Source organism: Stenella coeruleoalba (genome assembly GCF_951394435.1).
Source record: "Stenella coeruleoalba genome assembly, chromosome: 4".
NCBI classification, from domain to species: domain Eukaryota; kingdom Metazoa; phylum Chordata; class Mammalia; order Artiodactyla; family Delphinidae; genus Stenella; species Stenella coeruleoalba.
The window spans coordinates 80,132,422-80,149,020 of record NC_137149.1 but is presented as its reverse complement, the minus strand read 5'-3'; the positions used below and the strand labels follow the sequence as shown (position 1 = coordinate 80,149,020).

The following is a 16,599-nucleotide window of genomic DNA, read 5'->3' as shown; positions in this document are numbered from 1 at the left end:
CCCTGAAGTGATACTGATATAAACTGAAACATAACTTTTCCGGAAAGGTGAGAAACAATTCTCCCTACCTGCCTCTTTTTCTTTTTTTTTTTCCGCATGTTCTTGATGTGACTATGACATGTGAAAATGTAATATTGCTAAAATGGTGCTGGAAGATTAAAAGTAAAACTTAAATCACTCAATTAATCAGAAAAAAATTACTCCTACTTTATACATTTAACATCTCTCCTTGATAGAAAACTCTAAAGAGGGTACTTCTTAAATGTGTAGATTCATGATCTTTGATTCTAACATAATTCAAAAGGCAAGCAACATATTTATGTCCATGCCTCCAGGAATAACTGCTAGTATTTCTTTGATAACATCCCCATTGAAACACCCACTAAATCTAACTTGACTTCAAATATTCAGGTTTTAGCTTAAAAAAGTAATGCATGAAGGATGGACACAAAGACAGAAAATAGACTAGTCATTGCATGGGGTGGAGAAGGAGATGGGGATTAACAACAATGGGCATGAAGAATCTTACTGTGGTGATATAAATGATCTAAAACTGACTTATGGTGATGACTGTATCACTTGGTAAATTTACTAAAAAAAAAAAATCATTGTACACTCAAAATGCATGAATTTGATATATAAAAATGCTTCAATAAAGTTATATTTAAAACTGAATACACTGAATGAAAGAAGCTAGACACCAAAAAGCATATACTATATGAATCCATTTATTTAAATTACAAAATGAGCAAAATAATTTAAGATGATAGAAGTCCCAATAGCAGCAATTCTTGGTTGAGGGGAGGATGGCTGACATAAAGCACAAGGTGTGGTGTCTGAGGTACCCTTAACGTTCTGTCTTTACTTAGTTGTTGTTAGATAAGCTTGGTTTGTGAAAATTCACTGAGTTGTACACTTATCATGTGTGCAATTTTCAGTATATATACTATACCTCAATAAATCACTGTACTTCATATACATATATACATGCTTGTTCAAAATTCCTTTTCAACTAAAAAAATATGGGCAACTTTATGCAGAATAAGGCTGTTATGCCACATGTTTAAAATATTTGTCATAAAAAGCTGGCATGAAGATATCATTACATATGATATTCAAACTTCCCCCATTTAGATGGAATCTATGTCCAATTTATAAGAAGGACTACATTCGGAGCTTTTAATGACAAGGGAATAGCATCCAGGCTAGTTTATCATCGAATTGTCAAGGGGTACTGGGTCTATAGGGATGGCTGATGGTGGAGGGCTGGCTTCAGGCACGTTTGGAAGAGGGCCTAGAGAGAGTAAGCTGTGCACAGCAGGCACCAATAAGCTTGTGAAGCCATGACAGAAAAGGATGGGTGAAGGGTTACTGAAGAGAAGCTGTTTCCCACGATCTTTTTTGGCATTCATCCACTTATATATCTAATATCACTTTGGTCTCTTCCGGTTCCACTAACGCTGCAATCCTTCAAGGACGAGCCTAACACTTTCTCTTCAGTGAATACTCCCTAATATCATCTAGGTAAAAGAGTATTCCTTCTTGTTTTGAACTCTTCAATAAATGTAACTGAGATAAAAATAAATTACTGAACAAATGATATAGCTATTTGTTTTTTATTGGCCAAAAAACTACAGTTTTGTGGACAGGAACTATGCCAGACTTATTTAACCACCAAACTGCAGAGTAATTGTCATAGTGAACGGCATATCATGGACTTTCAGGTATTGGTGGAATTAGTAAATGCAAGTTTTATCAACCAGACTTCAATAAAAAAGATTGAAGAGAAAAAAAATGCAAGTATTTCCATTAATAGCTGAAGAAAACATAAACACCTCAGCTGCATTAAAAATGTAAAATTTCTGTAGTTATCGGTTGCCAACAGTCATTTTCACATTTATATTCAAAAGCTATATGTACTATCTTTTTAAACTTTTAAGTATATAAAGTAAAAAGAAACAAAAATGACTCAGAAAATAAAGATAAGAAAGTTTTTAAATGGCATGACAAAATGGCATGACGGTGTATTTCTAAATTTATACATATATTTGATTTGATTTGAAATATATATATATTTGGTTTGATTTGAAATATATACATATATATGCATATATTTGATTATTACATATTAAAAGTTAGTTTTAGGTAAGATAACAGAAACTCTGCCCTCTAGAAGCCTACAGTTTACACAAGAAAACTGTCTAAAATATGATACTACGCATTTACTGTTTGGATGCAAAAATGATGGATGTAGATGATAACAGGTGAGTGGCCTCGGAAGTTCTGAGAAGGATAAATAAATGTGTTCTAGTAGTATAATGAAAAAGTCTTCTGGTAGTATAATGAAAAAAGTAAAGCACAGAACACTCAGAGAAATCGGGGACAGAATGGCACGAGAACACACTTAGATTTGAGAACACCAGGCTCAGTCTGAAAGGCAGTGAGGAAACTGACTTCTCTAGAGCAGATATCAGATTGCATAGTTCTACTGGGGAAAAAAAATGTGGAAATCACATGTCATACCCTTTCTGATTCAAGTCCCCAATTTTTCACACCTAACTAACATGTTAGTATACAGTTTTATTTATGCATTCATTCAATGTGTATTCAAACATCTGCATGAATAGAAGTCCCAATAGCCTGTGACATCTGTCTAATTTATGAGGCTGAAGTAAGTTAGGAAGCATTTTTAACAAGGTTATGCAAAGACACACAAATAAATTTTTGAGTTTAGTGATAATCCTCCCATGTAGAGACATGCTTAAAACTTTTAGGCTGATATAATATCTTTCTAGAAGTTCAAATGAAAGAAAACACAATAATCTAAAACACCTTTTGGAAAAGATTTTTTCTACTATTATTTTAATTCAAACACATTATTTAAACTGTTGACATCATAATATTATGTGCCCATATCATAATTAGTAATTATGAACATTATTTAACATGCTATCATTGGCGTGACAGTGAGAGTTCATTATAAAGCAGCTTAAGTGGACGTGATCATCCCATATCTTGGTAGCTTACAAAATGGGACTAGATTTCTTCTCTCCATTTATTTTGGACAAGTGTAAATGTAGTACATTTAATGGTCTAAATACAAGCAAGAAACTTGCCTCCATGGAGAATCAACCACAGCTATTTTAACTGACAATTCTTAGTTGAGAACCCCCCAGGAAGGCTTCTACAAATGATTTACTCAGGGTGCTTGAAGCAATTTTACTCTGCAGATTTGTCACTTTACAGATGCATCCCATATAATTCAGTAGCTCCAGAGGATCCACTGTAACTATTTTTTGCAATAATTATAAGATTAAGGGCTTATTTTGGGAGCCATTAATAATATCAATGAAAGGATTAAGACAATTCTGGTGAAAATCATATAGAGATCAAAAAGCTAGTGAAGTTAATGCTTCTGCTACATTTTAAATGAAAACCTAATCACAGAAAAGCAGAAAATCCTCCTCAACCCACTTCCCGAATGGATTCTGAAGAATCCTGTGTTTGGTTTTCTGACTGAAACAAATAAAATAACAATTTAGTCATGGTGCCCATTCCATACTACTTATGGAATAACCACTCCTGAAAGATGATTATAACACCTACAGGCAACAAAATGATTAGATTTCTTTTAGGTATAACGTCAGAGAATTTAGCCATAGTTGGAGGTATGTCAATATATAACAACAAGAGACAACAAGAAGAACCAAATGCAACCAAACTTAAATCAAATGGAATCGCTAATTTTAAAATCTTATTTCTCATTAACACTCACCTTAGCATGAGCCAGCATTTTAGAAATAGACAAATAAAAGCTCTCAGATTTGCCCAGAGACCACTATCCTTCAAGTATACCTCAGATGCTCTGATCATCAAAATCCTGGCATGTGATAATTTCTTTGAATAATTTATATGACAGAAATTTATAAAAATATTGACTATCAATGTAAATATCAGAATTTTAAGTATCAAGAAGGTTAAAAATAAGGCAGGCTTTCTTAAGTACAAGAAAGATAATCCTCAAAATCCACTGTCTTTGCTTTTATAATTCAATTCATTTTTACATATGTTTGATCTCCCCCATATTTTAAGAAGTCCTTAAACAAAAGAAAGAGATGCCTAAATAGAAATCCTAATGAAAAACAAATTTACTAAGTAAATCATATATTGATTAAGTTTTTAAAAATTACTTTGTGAGCAAGTAGTCAGAAAGTATGAAGGCTTTTCGTAAATGAATGACTCTGTCACTGATTTCTGAGAAATCATAAGTGAACAAATATTTGAGATATATTTAATATTTAACTAATTTATCAAGAAATTTTAATGTAAACTTTCTATAGTATAGATTCTAATTGACCAGTCTCTTTAGAATTGAAGATTTTTTTTACTTATCCAGTGATATTCTATGGTACTTTATACTACTTTACTATGGTAATATTTCAGATAGTTTAAATGTATTAAATAAATTAATTTATATACTAGATATCAAAGTAATATTTTTATTGTTTTCCAAGGCCAAATAATCATTACTCAATAGTCTTTATTATTTTTTGATTAATAGTTATAAAATTGCCTCTGAATTTAAATTTTACTCTTTTTCCCACACTAATGGAAATCAATGTTAGCAGTAAAATAATTTTTCTGTAATTTCTGGAGAAAATTACATAATTCTGTTTATGAAAACTGAAAAATAAATTTAGTTTCTCAACTAATGAACTCAGTTCTAGAGAATACAGAATAGAACACATGAAACAATAACTAATCTAATACATTCTAATATTTTCCAAATGCCATTTACAATTTCTAGCACTAGCATTTTAGTGATATGGGGAATAGTTTGATATTGAAAAAGTAGTTCAAAGTATCCTAAAGTACACAATTTTATGTGTACCTATGCTCAGTATGTCACACAGATGCATGTTGAGAGTTTATATTAAATGCACAAAGAATATTAGAAATATCATACCTTTGAGACATAATCTTATAGGCATCAGGCAGATAGCATCGTATATTCTCCATCTGAGCAGGGTCAGAGTCACAAATTTTGTCATCAGTCCTCCCATAGTTGGCACTTTCAATCATGATGACATCTGTTCCTGGACAGCGGAGTTCTATGGGGTAGCTCTCACAGGAGAGCTCTCTGCGGACCACAGCCATCGGAATCGGGGCACGGCTGAAAGCTACCAGGAGGAGGAAGAAAAATAAGTCATCTTTGTTACATAGAAAGGAAAAGTACCCATTTCTGATATACTAATATAAAGGAATACAGCAGTTGCAATTCATAATTTTAACTAAAAGTAGACTATCTCTCATTTCAGTAACTTGACAGAATTTTTAAAAATCTAGCTATAACAATTATTTCTTAGAAACCTTATCTCACAGGTATTTTTCTTATAAATGGAACAAAGCACTCTGGATTTTCTAAAACACTGGCTGGTATGTGAGGTAAAGACTATAGAGAAATATCATGCAGTTTGTAAAACAAGATTCTCAGATTAACCTCAGGAATACTGTGTGTATTTGTTTTGTTTTTTAATAGAAACCATGAACAACAACAAAAAACGTACTGCTCTTGAGTTTATATATACTTATTTAAATAATCTATTTCAATTTTGAAACAGTTTCATTGTTTCAGGTAATAACATAATCAGTATATTTTTTGAGTTAATTATAGAAATAGTGAATGTTCTTTAAGAAAATAGAGATTTGTAAGGAGACAAATTAAATTTTCCTTCAGCTCCCTTCCCACACCGTCAAGAGGTAAGCAGTTAAAAATGTGGTGACTTTTCTATTAGAACTGTCTACAGAAAAAAAACAAACATTGTATATTTCTTCCCATCCCTCTTTTAATTTTCTTAAGTAACTTTTAATCGGGTAGTGTCACACTACACACATTGTTTCATATCTTGATTTATTTTACTTATTAATTTAACAATATATGGTGGAAGTCTTTTCATTCCTATGTTGTATCCCTCATTTTTAATGGCTACATTACATATACATATAAAACATTATTTAATTGGTCTTATGTTAATGGGCACTTAGAAATGATTGACATGTATACACTGATGTGTATAAAATGGATGACTACAAAGAACCTGCGTATAAAAAAATAAATAAAATAAAATTCAAAAAACAAGAAATGTCCCAGTGTTTTTGTCATAATACTGCAAGAAGTATAAACTTACCTGTGTACCTTGGCTATAATATTTTAGAAAAAATATAACTATCCAAATATATTTTACAGTATATGTTAATAAATGAAATTGATGAAGGCATAAATATATTTGAAATTTGGAAAATATCAACAACTAGATGTCCAAAAATCTTAATAAAAATATATACTTCCACCAGCAGTACTTTCCTCTTCAAAACTACACATTACCAATTCCTTTATATTTTGCCAATGTGATAGACAAAGAATGATATAACGTCCTTATTTGAATTTTCACCACTTTATTTATACAATGAAATATATTTCCATGTTTCTTGACCCTTCATCTTTTTTTATTATACATTGTTATTGTAAAAGTTGTTTGGATAGAAGAAAATTGAAAAGTTGTCCTTTATACTTGTGGCAAATATGTTTTTCTAGTTTGTTGTTTGGTTTCATATGTTTGCTGAATATATATATTTCATTTTTATACAGCAAACTGTCTATCTTTTCACGTCAGATTTAACAGTTTCACAATCCAAGACTGTGAATATAATCAGTACATTATTGGAAAACAGTCAAATGTTTAATTGTAAAAACTCAACAAGTCTTCTTTTAAAAGCACATAATTGAAATTCTTAAATTCTTTACCAACCAGCTAGTAAGGTGATTTTCACATAAGAGAATTAATTATAGAGATAAATACATGATAGCTATAAATTTGCATTGATAGTTGATTAACTCACTAATGCTGGCACATACATAAAAATGTATTTAAATAAATACATTCACCTTTTCTTATGGCTTTTTTAGTAAGCATGAAATGTGGAAAGCAAAGAAGGGAGGAGAGAAGCAAGAAAGTGTAAAAAGAGTGGGAACAGGGAAAAAGAGATTTTATTACTATAAATATTTTCACTTGAAACTCTACAGAAAATATTGATTTGGTTTATGAAACCATACCTATTATTTCAAAATAGAAAATGACATTAGTTTTTATACCATTTCTATACCATTTTGGAAAAACTATACATGTACCAAAGACCACACGCATAACTTCCGAATAGGTCACTCAAGCTGCACTGCACAGTTAATTCCATTCTGGTTGTCATTCAACATCTTTCTTGTTTTGTCCTCAATCCCCCTCAAACACAGACAGACAGATAAACACACGCAAACACACACACCTGAATCTAGCACATCCACAGCACTGATCAAAGAGAGTTAACACAAAGATTGGTGGTAATAATTATTTTTTTTTATAAATTTATTTTTGGCTGCATTGGGTCTTCGTTGCTGCAAGCGGGCTTTCTCTAGCTGTGGTGAGCGGGGACTACTCTTTGTTGTGGTGCACAGGCTTCTCATTGCGGTGGCTTCTCTTGTTGAAGGGCACCGGCTCTAAAGCGCAGGCTCAGTAGTTGTGGCGCACAGGCATAGTTGCTCCGCGGCATGTGGGATCTTCTCAGAGTAGGGCTCGAACCCATGTCCCCTGCATTGGCAGGCAGATTCTTAACCACTGCGCCACCAGGCAAGCCCGGTAACAATACTTTTAAAGTTTGTTCCTGAGTCAACATTTTGACAGGGTAGTCTTTGGTATAGCCATTTTTTAAAAATCAGATTGAAACTGCTTCCAAACATTGAGTTGATCTTGCTATATTTTGTTAACCTAACCTATTAAGTCATATTGTTAAAAAACAAGTTAGTTTAACAAAGAAATAAAAATAAGCAAATAATAAAGTCAAAGCATTGTTTGACTAAGTGGACAATTTGGTTGATTAAACCCATCAGTCCATTTTGCTAAAACGTGTACACAGACATAGCTTTAATTTGGGTCTTAACTGTCAAAAACATGACTTAGAACCAGACAGTGGCAAAGTCAACTAAAATGTCGAGGGCAAATTTCCCATGTATCTCGTTTGAGCCTATAAGGATTATTCAAAAGTTATAGATATGGAAATTTTTACAGGGTACTAGGGTTGATTTGTGGATGCTTTCTTCCATTTAACATATAATTGCATTAGTATCAGTAACTCAGTGATAAATTGCATTCCTGAATAATGAATGCTTTGTTTAAAGGAATGTATTACTGGAAACTATTCTATAACATATCTAATTAGCTATTTAAATTATTTTAATTACATTGCTAAATGCTTTAATCAGCAACTAAAGTCCAATGGAAAAATATGCTTAAGTTAAAAGATTTTTGTTGTTGTTGTTTTGTCTTTCAGTTGTTTTGTCATTCAGTTACCATGCTAACAACGGAGAGATTTTGGTTACTAGAGAAAACAACTAAGACACGGAAAATGTCAACAATTCAATGCAAGTTAGCCAGTGAAATAATACGGGGAAAAGATGGCATATTCTTTTTTTTTTTTTCTTTTTGTTTTTTGGTACGCGGGCCCCTCACTGTTGTGGCCTCTCCCGTTGCGGAGCACAGGCTCCGGACGCGCAGGCTCAGCGGCCATGGCTCACGGGCCCAGCCGCTACGCGGCACGTGGGATCTTCCCGGACCGGGGCACGAACCCACATCCCCTGCATCGGCAGGCGGACTCTCAACCACTGCGCCACCAGGGAAGCCCAGTTGGCATATTCTTGAGGTCCTTCTCATTTTCATACCATGAGTTAATTTGTGGTAACAAAGAACAGAGTGTCACCTATTAGGTGTGTAATAGACATTGGCTGAATAAATGGGAAAAGCCTCAGATGTGAAATCTGGTAGACTTCTGTTAAGATGCTGCACTTTGGAACTACCCACTGACCATGGGACTAAGAGGACGCAAATGAAACTAAGCTTCTCTGCTAAGGACGTCCAGAACCTCAGGAATTGCCCAAGTTCCATGCAGAACACATCCCTAATTAAAAGTGCTCCTGACCAAGGATTAAACAACAGGAGAATTAGCTCCCAGTTCTTGCTCACTTGTTTCTGCACAAATCACTCTTATTCTTCCTTTTCTGAGACCTCAGCCAATCTGTTGTTAAAACTTCTTGTTTTTTGTTACTCTCTTCTTGGGCTTTCCTACTGCAATCCTGCTTGGTGACTTTTGACTCAAAATGCTTTAAATTCTTGGTGGATGTGGGTTATGATAACTAAAGATACCAGTCTAAAGATGGGGTGAGGGTGGGAGCAGGGTGCTAAAAGCTGATGACCAGAGTCAATTGATTCCTCCTGGACTCAAGGACAGGGGTCAGAGATTTGCTAGGATAACCCTAGGGCTTTACAGGGTAGCATTCAAAGAAGGGAGTGCTACTTGAGACATAGGATTTTAGGACAAAGGATATCAATAAGTAAAAGACTAAACACAGATTAAGAGGTAAGCAGCCAGTTAGTTGGTTGAGGGCATTAACCCAGTATAATTAATTAAGATTTTAAGCATGTTGAATTTAAGGTGTCAGGATAACACTCAGGAACGTTTAATTTTCATTTGGATTCATGAGTCTAGAAGTAGACTATAGTCTAAAACCATGGTAATAACAGTAAGTAGCTGAAGAGGATAGATGTAGAGGAGAATAAATGCAGAAGGTGGAGTATCAGTAGCCACTGAAGAAATGTAGAAGAGCGTACTACTTAGTTGATGATCATATATATAACATAGAGAAAAGCACTGTGTATCTATTTAAGGAAGATTTTCATTTAGATTTTCACTAAATGGACAATATGCCTGCCACTGCTACTTAATTTTAGGACAGATGAATCAAGCACTTATATATATCTCTCCCTGGGCCAAGCCTTCAATGCACTGTTCAAATCTGGTTTTCCATGGGTTGTTTTACATATTCAATGATCCACTCAAAAATAAATGGTGCAGTCTATTCTCTATGAGGCAGAAACTAAAATCTTCAGCCTGCCCTATGTGTCTGTTTGTTGTGATATTAAAAACTATTAGCAATACAGCTTATATTTTTATTTATTTTTCATTTCCTTACTTTTATACTTTGTTTACCCCAAATCCCATGTATTAAATAAAATTAAATTTACTAAGAAAAAATTTTAAGCATAGATAAGAAAATGCAAATTAAAAGGCTATTTTGCAGCGGTAAAGATAAAACAGTTGCTTTAAATGGGTAACGACAGAGAACATATTTGACCTATGTTTAGGGACAAAAAAAATTACATGATTTGATGATTGGTTGAACATGAAGGGTAAAAGTGAGGGTACAAGGATGACTACCAGGTTTCTGGCATAAGCAAGTGATTAGATTGTAGTGCCATGAACAAAATCTAGTAGGAAGTTGAATACAGGTCAGTGATTTAGAAGAGAGATCTTCATAAATTTGAGAATTGTAAGGTAGTTCTCAAACCAGAGCAGTAGATAAGATAACCCTTGGAGGGAGAAAGATTGTATTAAACATGTGCACGTGGCAGTTTTAAAATACGTTCATAATTCCTTGCTACTTCTCCATTTTTTTTCCCTTTCCTCTTGAATGTGGGCTTTACTTAGTGACTCACTTCTAATGGACACAGCCTGGTAGAAAGTGTGTGATTTCCAAGAGCAGTTCATTAACAAGACATTGCAGCTTTAACCTCTCTTGAATCACTCACTTTGTATAAAGCCGGTCACCAAATCTTGAGCACATTCAAGCAGCCCCAAGGAGAGGTCCAGAAAAGGAACTGAACACTATGCTGACAGCCAGAATGAACTTGCAAGGCCGGCAAGTGAGGCATCTTGGAGGCTGTCCCTCCAGCCACAAGAAACCCTTCCTTTGGGTAACTACAACCCTATGAGAGACCTGGAGTCAGAACCAGCAAATTAAACTATTCCCAGATTCCTAACCTAAAAAAACCACAGAAGATAATAAACGTTTACTGTTTTAAGCCACTAAGTTTGGGGCTATATATTACTAATACAGTGCAGAATCAATTATGAAGGAATGTTTAAAGAGTGGACATTGAAACTGTTGGATGATACTGAAGAATTACCAAATCAATAAAAGAAAAATACTATGAATGACCCACACAGAGAGTCTAATATTACCATCCCTTTGCTTAAACATAGTTTGGGCCGTTAATTTAAAAAATATAACATTCCATATATATATAATTTATTATACACATGTTTTATATTATGCATTATATATAATACATAAATAATCCAGGTTCAGCACTAAAAACAGATTACTAATAGGTGTTAAGCTTTTTTTCCCCCCCTGTATCCCAATGATCATAAGAAGGGGAAAAAAAGCCTCTTTTGAAAACTTTAAAATAAAAAGAAAATAGATCTGGTTCCTTAAGAGAAAGAAGTAAATTAAACTATTTGTAGGTCAAGGCTAATGATTTTAAGGTGTTTCTTAATTATAGAGAAGGACACTTACATATCTGGAAGTGGGTTACTGCCTATAATAAAGTATTGGCAATGCCTTTTAAAAATTCTTCATTACTTAAATGCTGCCAAAAAGCAAATATTCCCAATTTTAAGTTTCAGCAGAACCTATGACATAATTTTCTTAAATATAAGTATTTTCTCTGTGCTGTTTTACATGCCAACACACTTATCCAAATTTTAAAAAATGTGCTCTGAAAAACTAGTCTGAAATGTTTGGCAGCAAAAATAACACTGGAAATCCAGTGAAATATCAAACTATCATCTACTTTCTATAAAAGTACATCTACTACCAGTAAGCATCTAATATACTGAATTTCAAAAGTCTATTTCGACAAAGAATACATATAATTTAAATACTTCAGTATTTAATTAAGTGTAACACAGTGACAATTAAAATTGACACCATAAAGAAATAACCAAAGGCAATTATGTTCTGAGGTCAGAAAGAAAAGCATGAAATTTAGAATTTCTGAAATTACAGGGAAAAAATGTCCTAATGAGAGGAATGTCATAAAACAATTACTGTAAAGCTATCCTTCTGACTTATGGAGCTTCAGCACGAGGGTAACATTAATCATTCTTTTTGAGGATATATATACGAAATGGTGACCTTTAAGTGACATTATCCACATGGAGGGTGCCTAAAAAATGTAGCAAGTGTTTGAATAAATGAACTCATATCTACTTGTTATAAGTTTTCAACATTTAATAAAATTATACTCTACATTGTCTTCCAGTTATATTCATGAGGGACAAAAATTTTTAAAACTGAGTCAAACTTCACATATCACTATTATCACAGCCCTTTCCTAAATGTCAAAAACACCAAACTGGCTGTTCGAAGTGTTCTTAAGAGTAAAATTATAATTTCAAGATAAACAAGAATCCAGTAAAAAGAATTATACAATTCAAAAGAAATTTTAAAAGATATGCCAATTTAACTCTAAATGTGTATTTATCAGTTACAATGTGGCTGCTGGGAGTTACTAAACACAAGACATGGATATTGTTTAAATTCTCCATCCACATTGGTGATTATCTCAGGCCTCGGAGTGGTCCTATACAGAATGGGATTCCAAAAGTCTGGCAGAAGGAGCTTCAGAGGTATCATATGAAATCAAGAAAATGATAAACATTCGTGTGCGATGGTTAATTTTATGTGTCATTGTGACTGGGCTAAGGGATGCCCAGGTAGCTGCTAAACCATTATTTTTGAGCACCTCTCTGAGGGCATCTCTGGAAAAGATTAACAAAGATTAGCATTTGATTCTGTAGACTAACAGAGATCAGCCTCACCAATTTAAGGTGGTCTGGTGAGGGCCTGAATACAACAAAAAGGCAGAGGAAGTGTAAATTTTCTCTCTGCTTGAACTGGGATAACTATCTTCTGCCCTCTAACATTGATGCCCCTTGCTCTCAGGCCTTCAGACATAGGCCAGAGCCTACACCAGTGGCCCTCTGATTTTCAGGTTTTTGAGTACGGTTTGGAACTACATCACTGGTTTTCCTGGGCTGCCAGCTTGCAAACAGCAAATCATGGGACTTCTCAGTCTTCATAATTGTGAGTCAATCCCTCATAATAAATCACTTCATATTGACCTAGATAGATAGATAGATAGATAGATAGATAGATAGATAGATATAGATAATATAGATAACTGTGATATGTGAAAATTGACAGTTTAGAAATTTCATGTCATGAATATAACTGGAAAACAATCTAGAGAACCCTAATAATGTGAGTGTAGCAAAATCCCCAAAGGCAAAAGATAGCATCGATGATTACTAAAACCCAAAGATTATCGAATAATGCCAACAAGATCAGACGGGTGAAAGCTCACAGCAGGGGAGAGCAGATGGACAGATGATCCAGAGCAAAAGTACTGAGAATCTTCCTAAGTGTCTCCATTTCACTCTAGAATCTTAGAGTTGAAGAGAGAGTGCACAACCTATGTAAGGTTTAACCATCATAAAGTACAATGAAAATGTGAAACAGATTACAAAGTAATGAAGCGATAAATTTGTTTAGTTTCTTAAGACAGATTTCTTGAAGGAAGCAAACTTGAGATGTCCTTTAAAGACGAAATAATATACGAATATAGGAGAAAAGATAACAAAATATTCCAGGCAGAAATTCTGAGCAAAAAGAGCTATATTCAGCATTTTGAGTGAGGATCTCAGAGATATCTGTACCCCCTTGTTCATTACAGCACTACTCTCAATAGCCAAGATATGGAAACAACCTAAGTATACATTGATGGATAAATGGATAGAGCAGCTGTGGTGTGTATATATATATATATATATATATATATATATATATACACACACACACACACACACAATGGAATATTATTAAGTCATGTGAAAAAAGGAAATCCTGCCATCTGTAACAAACAATGATGAACCTTCAGGAAATTATGCTAAGTAAGGTAAGTCAGACCAGAGTAAGACAAATACTGTAAGATACCACTTATATATGGAATCTAAAATAGCCAAACTCATAGAAACAGAGAACAAATAGTGGTTTCTGGGGGTTGGGGGTTAAGGGAAATGGGGAGATGTTGGTCAAAGGGTTTAAATTTCCAGTAGTTGTAATATGGATAAGTTCTGAACATCTAATGTACAGCATGGTGATTATAGCTAACAAAACTGTATTATATACTTGAAAGTTACTAAGAACACTTAAATGTTCCCATCACAAAAAAATAAATGGTAATTATGTGAGGTGATGAAGGTGTGAATTACTTCTAATGTGGTAATCATTTCACAACATACATGGGTATCAAATCAACACGTTGTACACCTTAAACAAACACGATATTCTATGTCAATTATAACTCAATAAGTATGGGGAAAAGAAATTATATTCACAAGAGATTTGGGAGTAGATGGCAGACAGGAACTAAACAGCAGTCAAATCAGAAAGAGGCTTCAAATTAGATTCAGAATATAGTCCAAATACAGGGTAGTGGAAGATTACAGCATAAAAGAATAACGTAATAATAATATTAATGAAATTAATCTTAAAAAGCACTAACAAATAATTATTCAAACAGATTAGGTGAAAGATAAAAGAGTCTGGAAATTGATGACACAAAAGGCAATATGATGATGGTAATTGCTAATACATATTGGGTGTTTTAATTTTAAAAGTATCATTTTATTTTTTTTAAAGTATCATTGCTAATGAGAACATACTGTGTAGCACAGGAAACTCTACTCAATGTACTGTGGTGACCTAAATGGGAAGGAAATCCAAAAAGAGGGAATATATGTATATGTTTAGCTGATTCATTTTGCTGTACAGTAGAAACTAACACAACATTGCAAAGCAACTATACTCCAATAAAAATTAATTTTAAAAAAAGTATCATTGTATTTCAAACTCCAAACTATAAAAGCTTGTCAATATTATCATCCCCATTTAGTGTACACCAGGAAAATATGGTTTAGCCCAAAATGCTAAGAATGTGAGGCATGAACTAGAAAGTCATACAAGTGAGAGAAAAGATGCAATGACTCTTCTTGTGTGTCACACAAACAGAAAGAACAAAGGAAGGCGAGTTCTGTCAGGAAATACATAAGGCAATGTGACAATATCACACTAGTTATCAATAATATAAAGTTTATGGATTGCCAGTCCTTTGATGAAATGAAGCCTTATTTCCAAATATGAAATGCAAGTTAAATATTCCAATTACTGTGTCTGACAGGGGCCTTTTTTTTAATAGCACAAAACATAACAGCATAATATTATTATTTTAAGAATTTTAAGATTTCTTTCCTAACATTTTAATACATTTTAATATTGTATCACAAAAACTAATATGAAAATTTCCTTTGTGTGAAAATCTACTGCAGTTAAGATGGAAAATCACTACTTTACTTTTAAAATGTGACATAAATTCTCAAATGTAGTCATTATACTTTTACTGAAGTATATAAATATATGATTTTCTTTATTGCAAATAGCCAAATCTAAAGTTTATGTTATTCTTGTCATATAACAGAGAAAATCTGTAGTCATATAGATTTTAACAAGAAATATACAGTAAATTTAGAGAAGGATATATATAAGTTTTGAATAAACAGTGATGTCTCAAGTTAAGACTAAATGACATTTAATTTTGAAGGGAAGGAATTCCTGAACAGTGAATGAACTCTCTACTGCACTGCAAACGCGATTCAGAAATATACAAGCAGTACCTACTTACATTCGTCCCCTCCTCTCTCCCCGCAAACACACTATATTCCTTGGAAAGGATAAAGAGCTTTCAGTGGCTTAAAAGTTTTTGTTTTGTTTTATCCTTAAGGAAAGCAATGCTAAGACATTTTCTAATTCAGCAGGGTAAATCTTCTGCAGAAAAGACCTTGTAATAACCTCTTTGGTAATCTTCAATATTGAAAAACATATACAACAGGGTTTATAAATCCTTTATCCACAAGCTTTACAACAGCTTTCACATATATAAACTCACCCAGTCAGTGCTGAACACTAGTGTCTGTGTAATGCACCCGAAATTAGAAAATAAATCTAATCATAAAGACCCTGACCAAATCCTCATCTCCACATTGGTACAGTTTCTAGCCAAAGTTTCCTACTACCTGGTTGCAGAAGCTAAAAGTTAAAATTCATTCCACTAGAATGTATTTGTTAGGAGTAAGTTTCCAAATTGATGATGCTGCTTGCAAAATGAAATGCTTATTCTTTTTTTTACTCCCAGTGAAAACTTTTATTAGCAATGTTTTAAAACAAATATATTTTCATTAAGAAGTTAACTAAACACTAAATATTGAATGTAAGTCCTGGCTTTAAATACAGTGAAATCTCTATTTGGTGATATCGGTAAATGAGGAATGTATTAACCAATCAAATCTCTCAGCCTAGGAAAGTCCAGATACTTGCTAAATATGCAAACTATAGGATAGGAAGAGTAGCCAGATAGTTTTTTTTTCATAAATACTGATGACAATTTTTCCTACAAAGTAGGAAAAATAAGCAGTCAGAATGTGAAAAAAGGGACTTCCCTGGTGGCCCAGTGGTTAAGAATCCGCCTGCCAATGCAGGGGACACGGGCTCAAGCACTGGTCCGGGAAGATCCCACATGCCACGGAGCAATTAAG

General features: G+C 33.5%; 1 protein-coding gene across 21 annotated transcripts in view; it reads right to left on the bottom strand.

Annotated features, from left to right (window-relative positions):
• ADGRL3 (adhesion G protein-coupled receptor L3) overlaps window positions 1-16,599 on the bottom strand; it is an 867,440-nt gene that overhangs the window by 474,545 nt on the left and 376,296 nt on the right. For all 21 annotated transcript variants that reach the window (XM_079920009.1, XM_079920003.1, XM_079919994.1 and 18 more), the window contains one exon: window positions 4,967-5,180. In XM_079920009.1, the coding sequence (XP_079776135.1) occupies window positions 4,967-5,180 (214 nt within the window). The remainder of the gene's footprint in view (window positions 1-4,966; window positions 5,181-16,599) is intronic.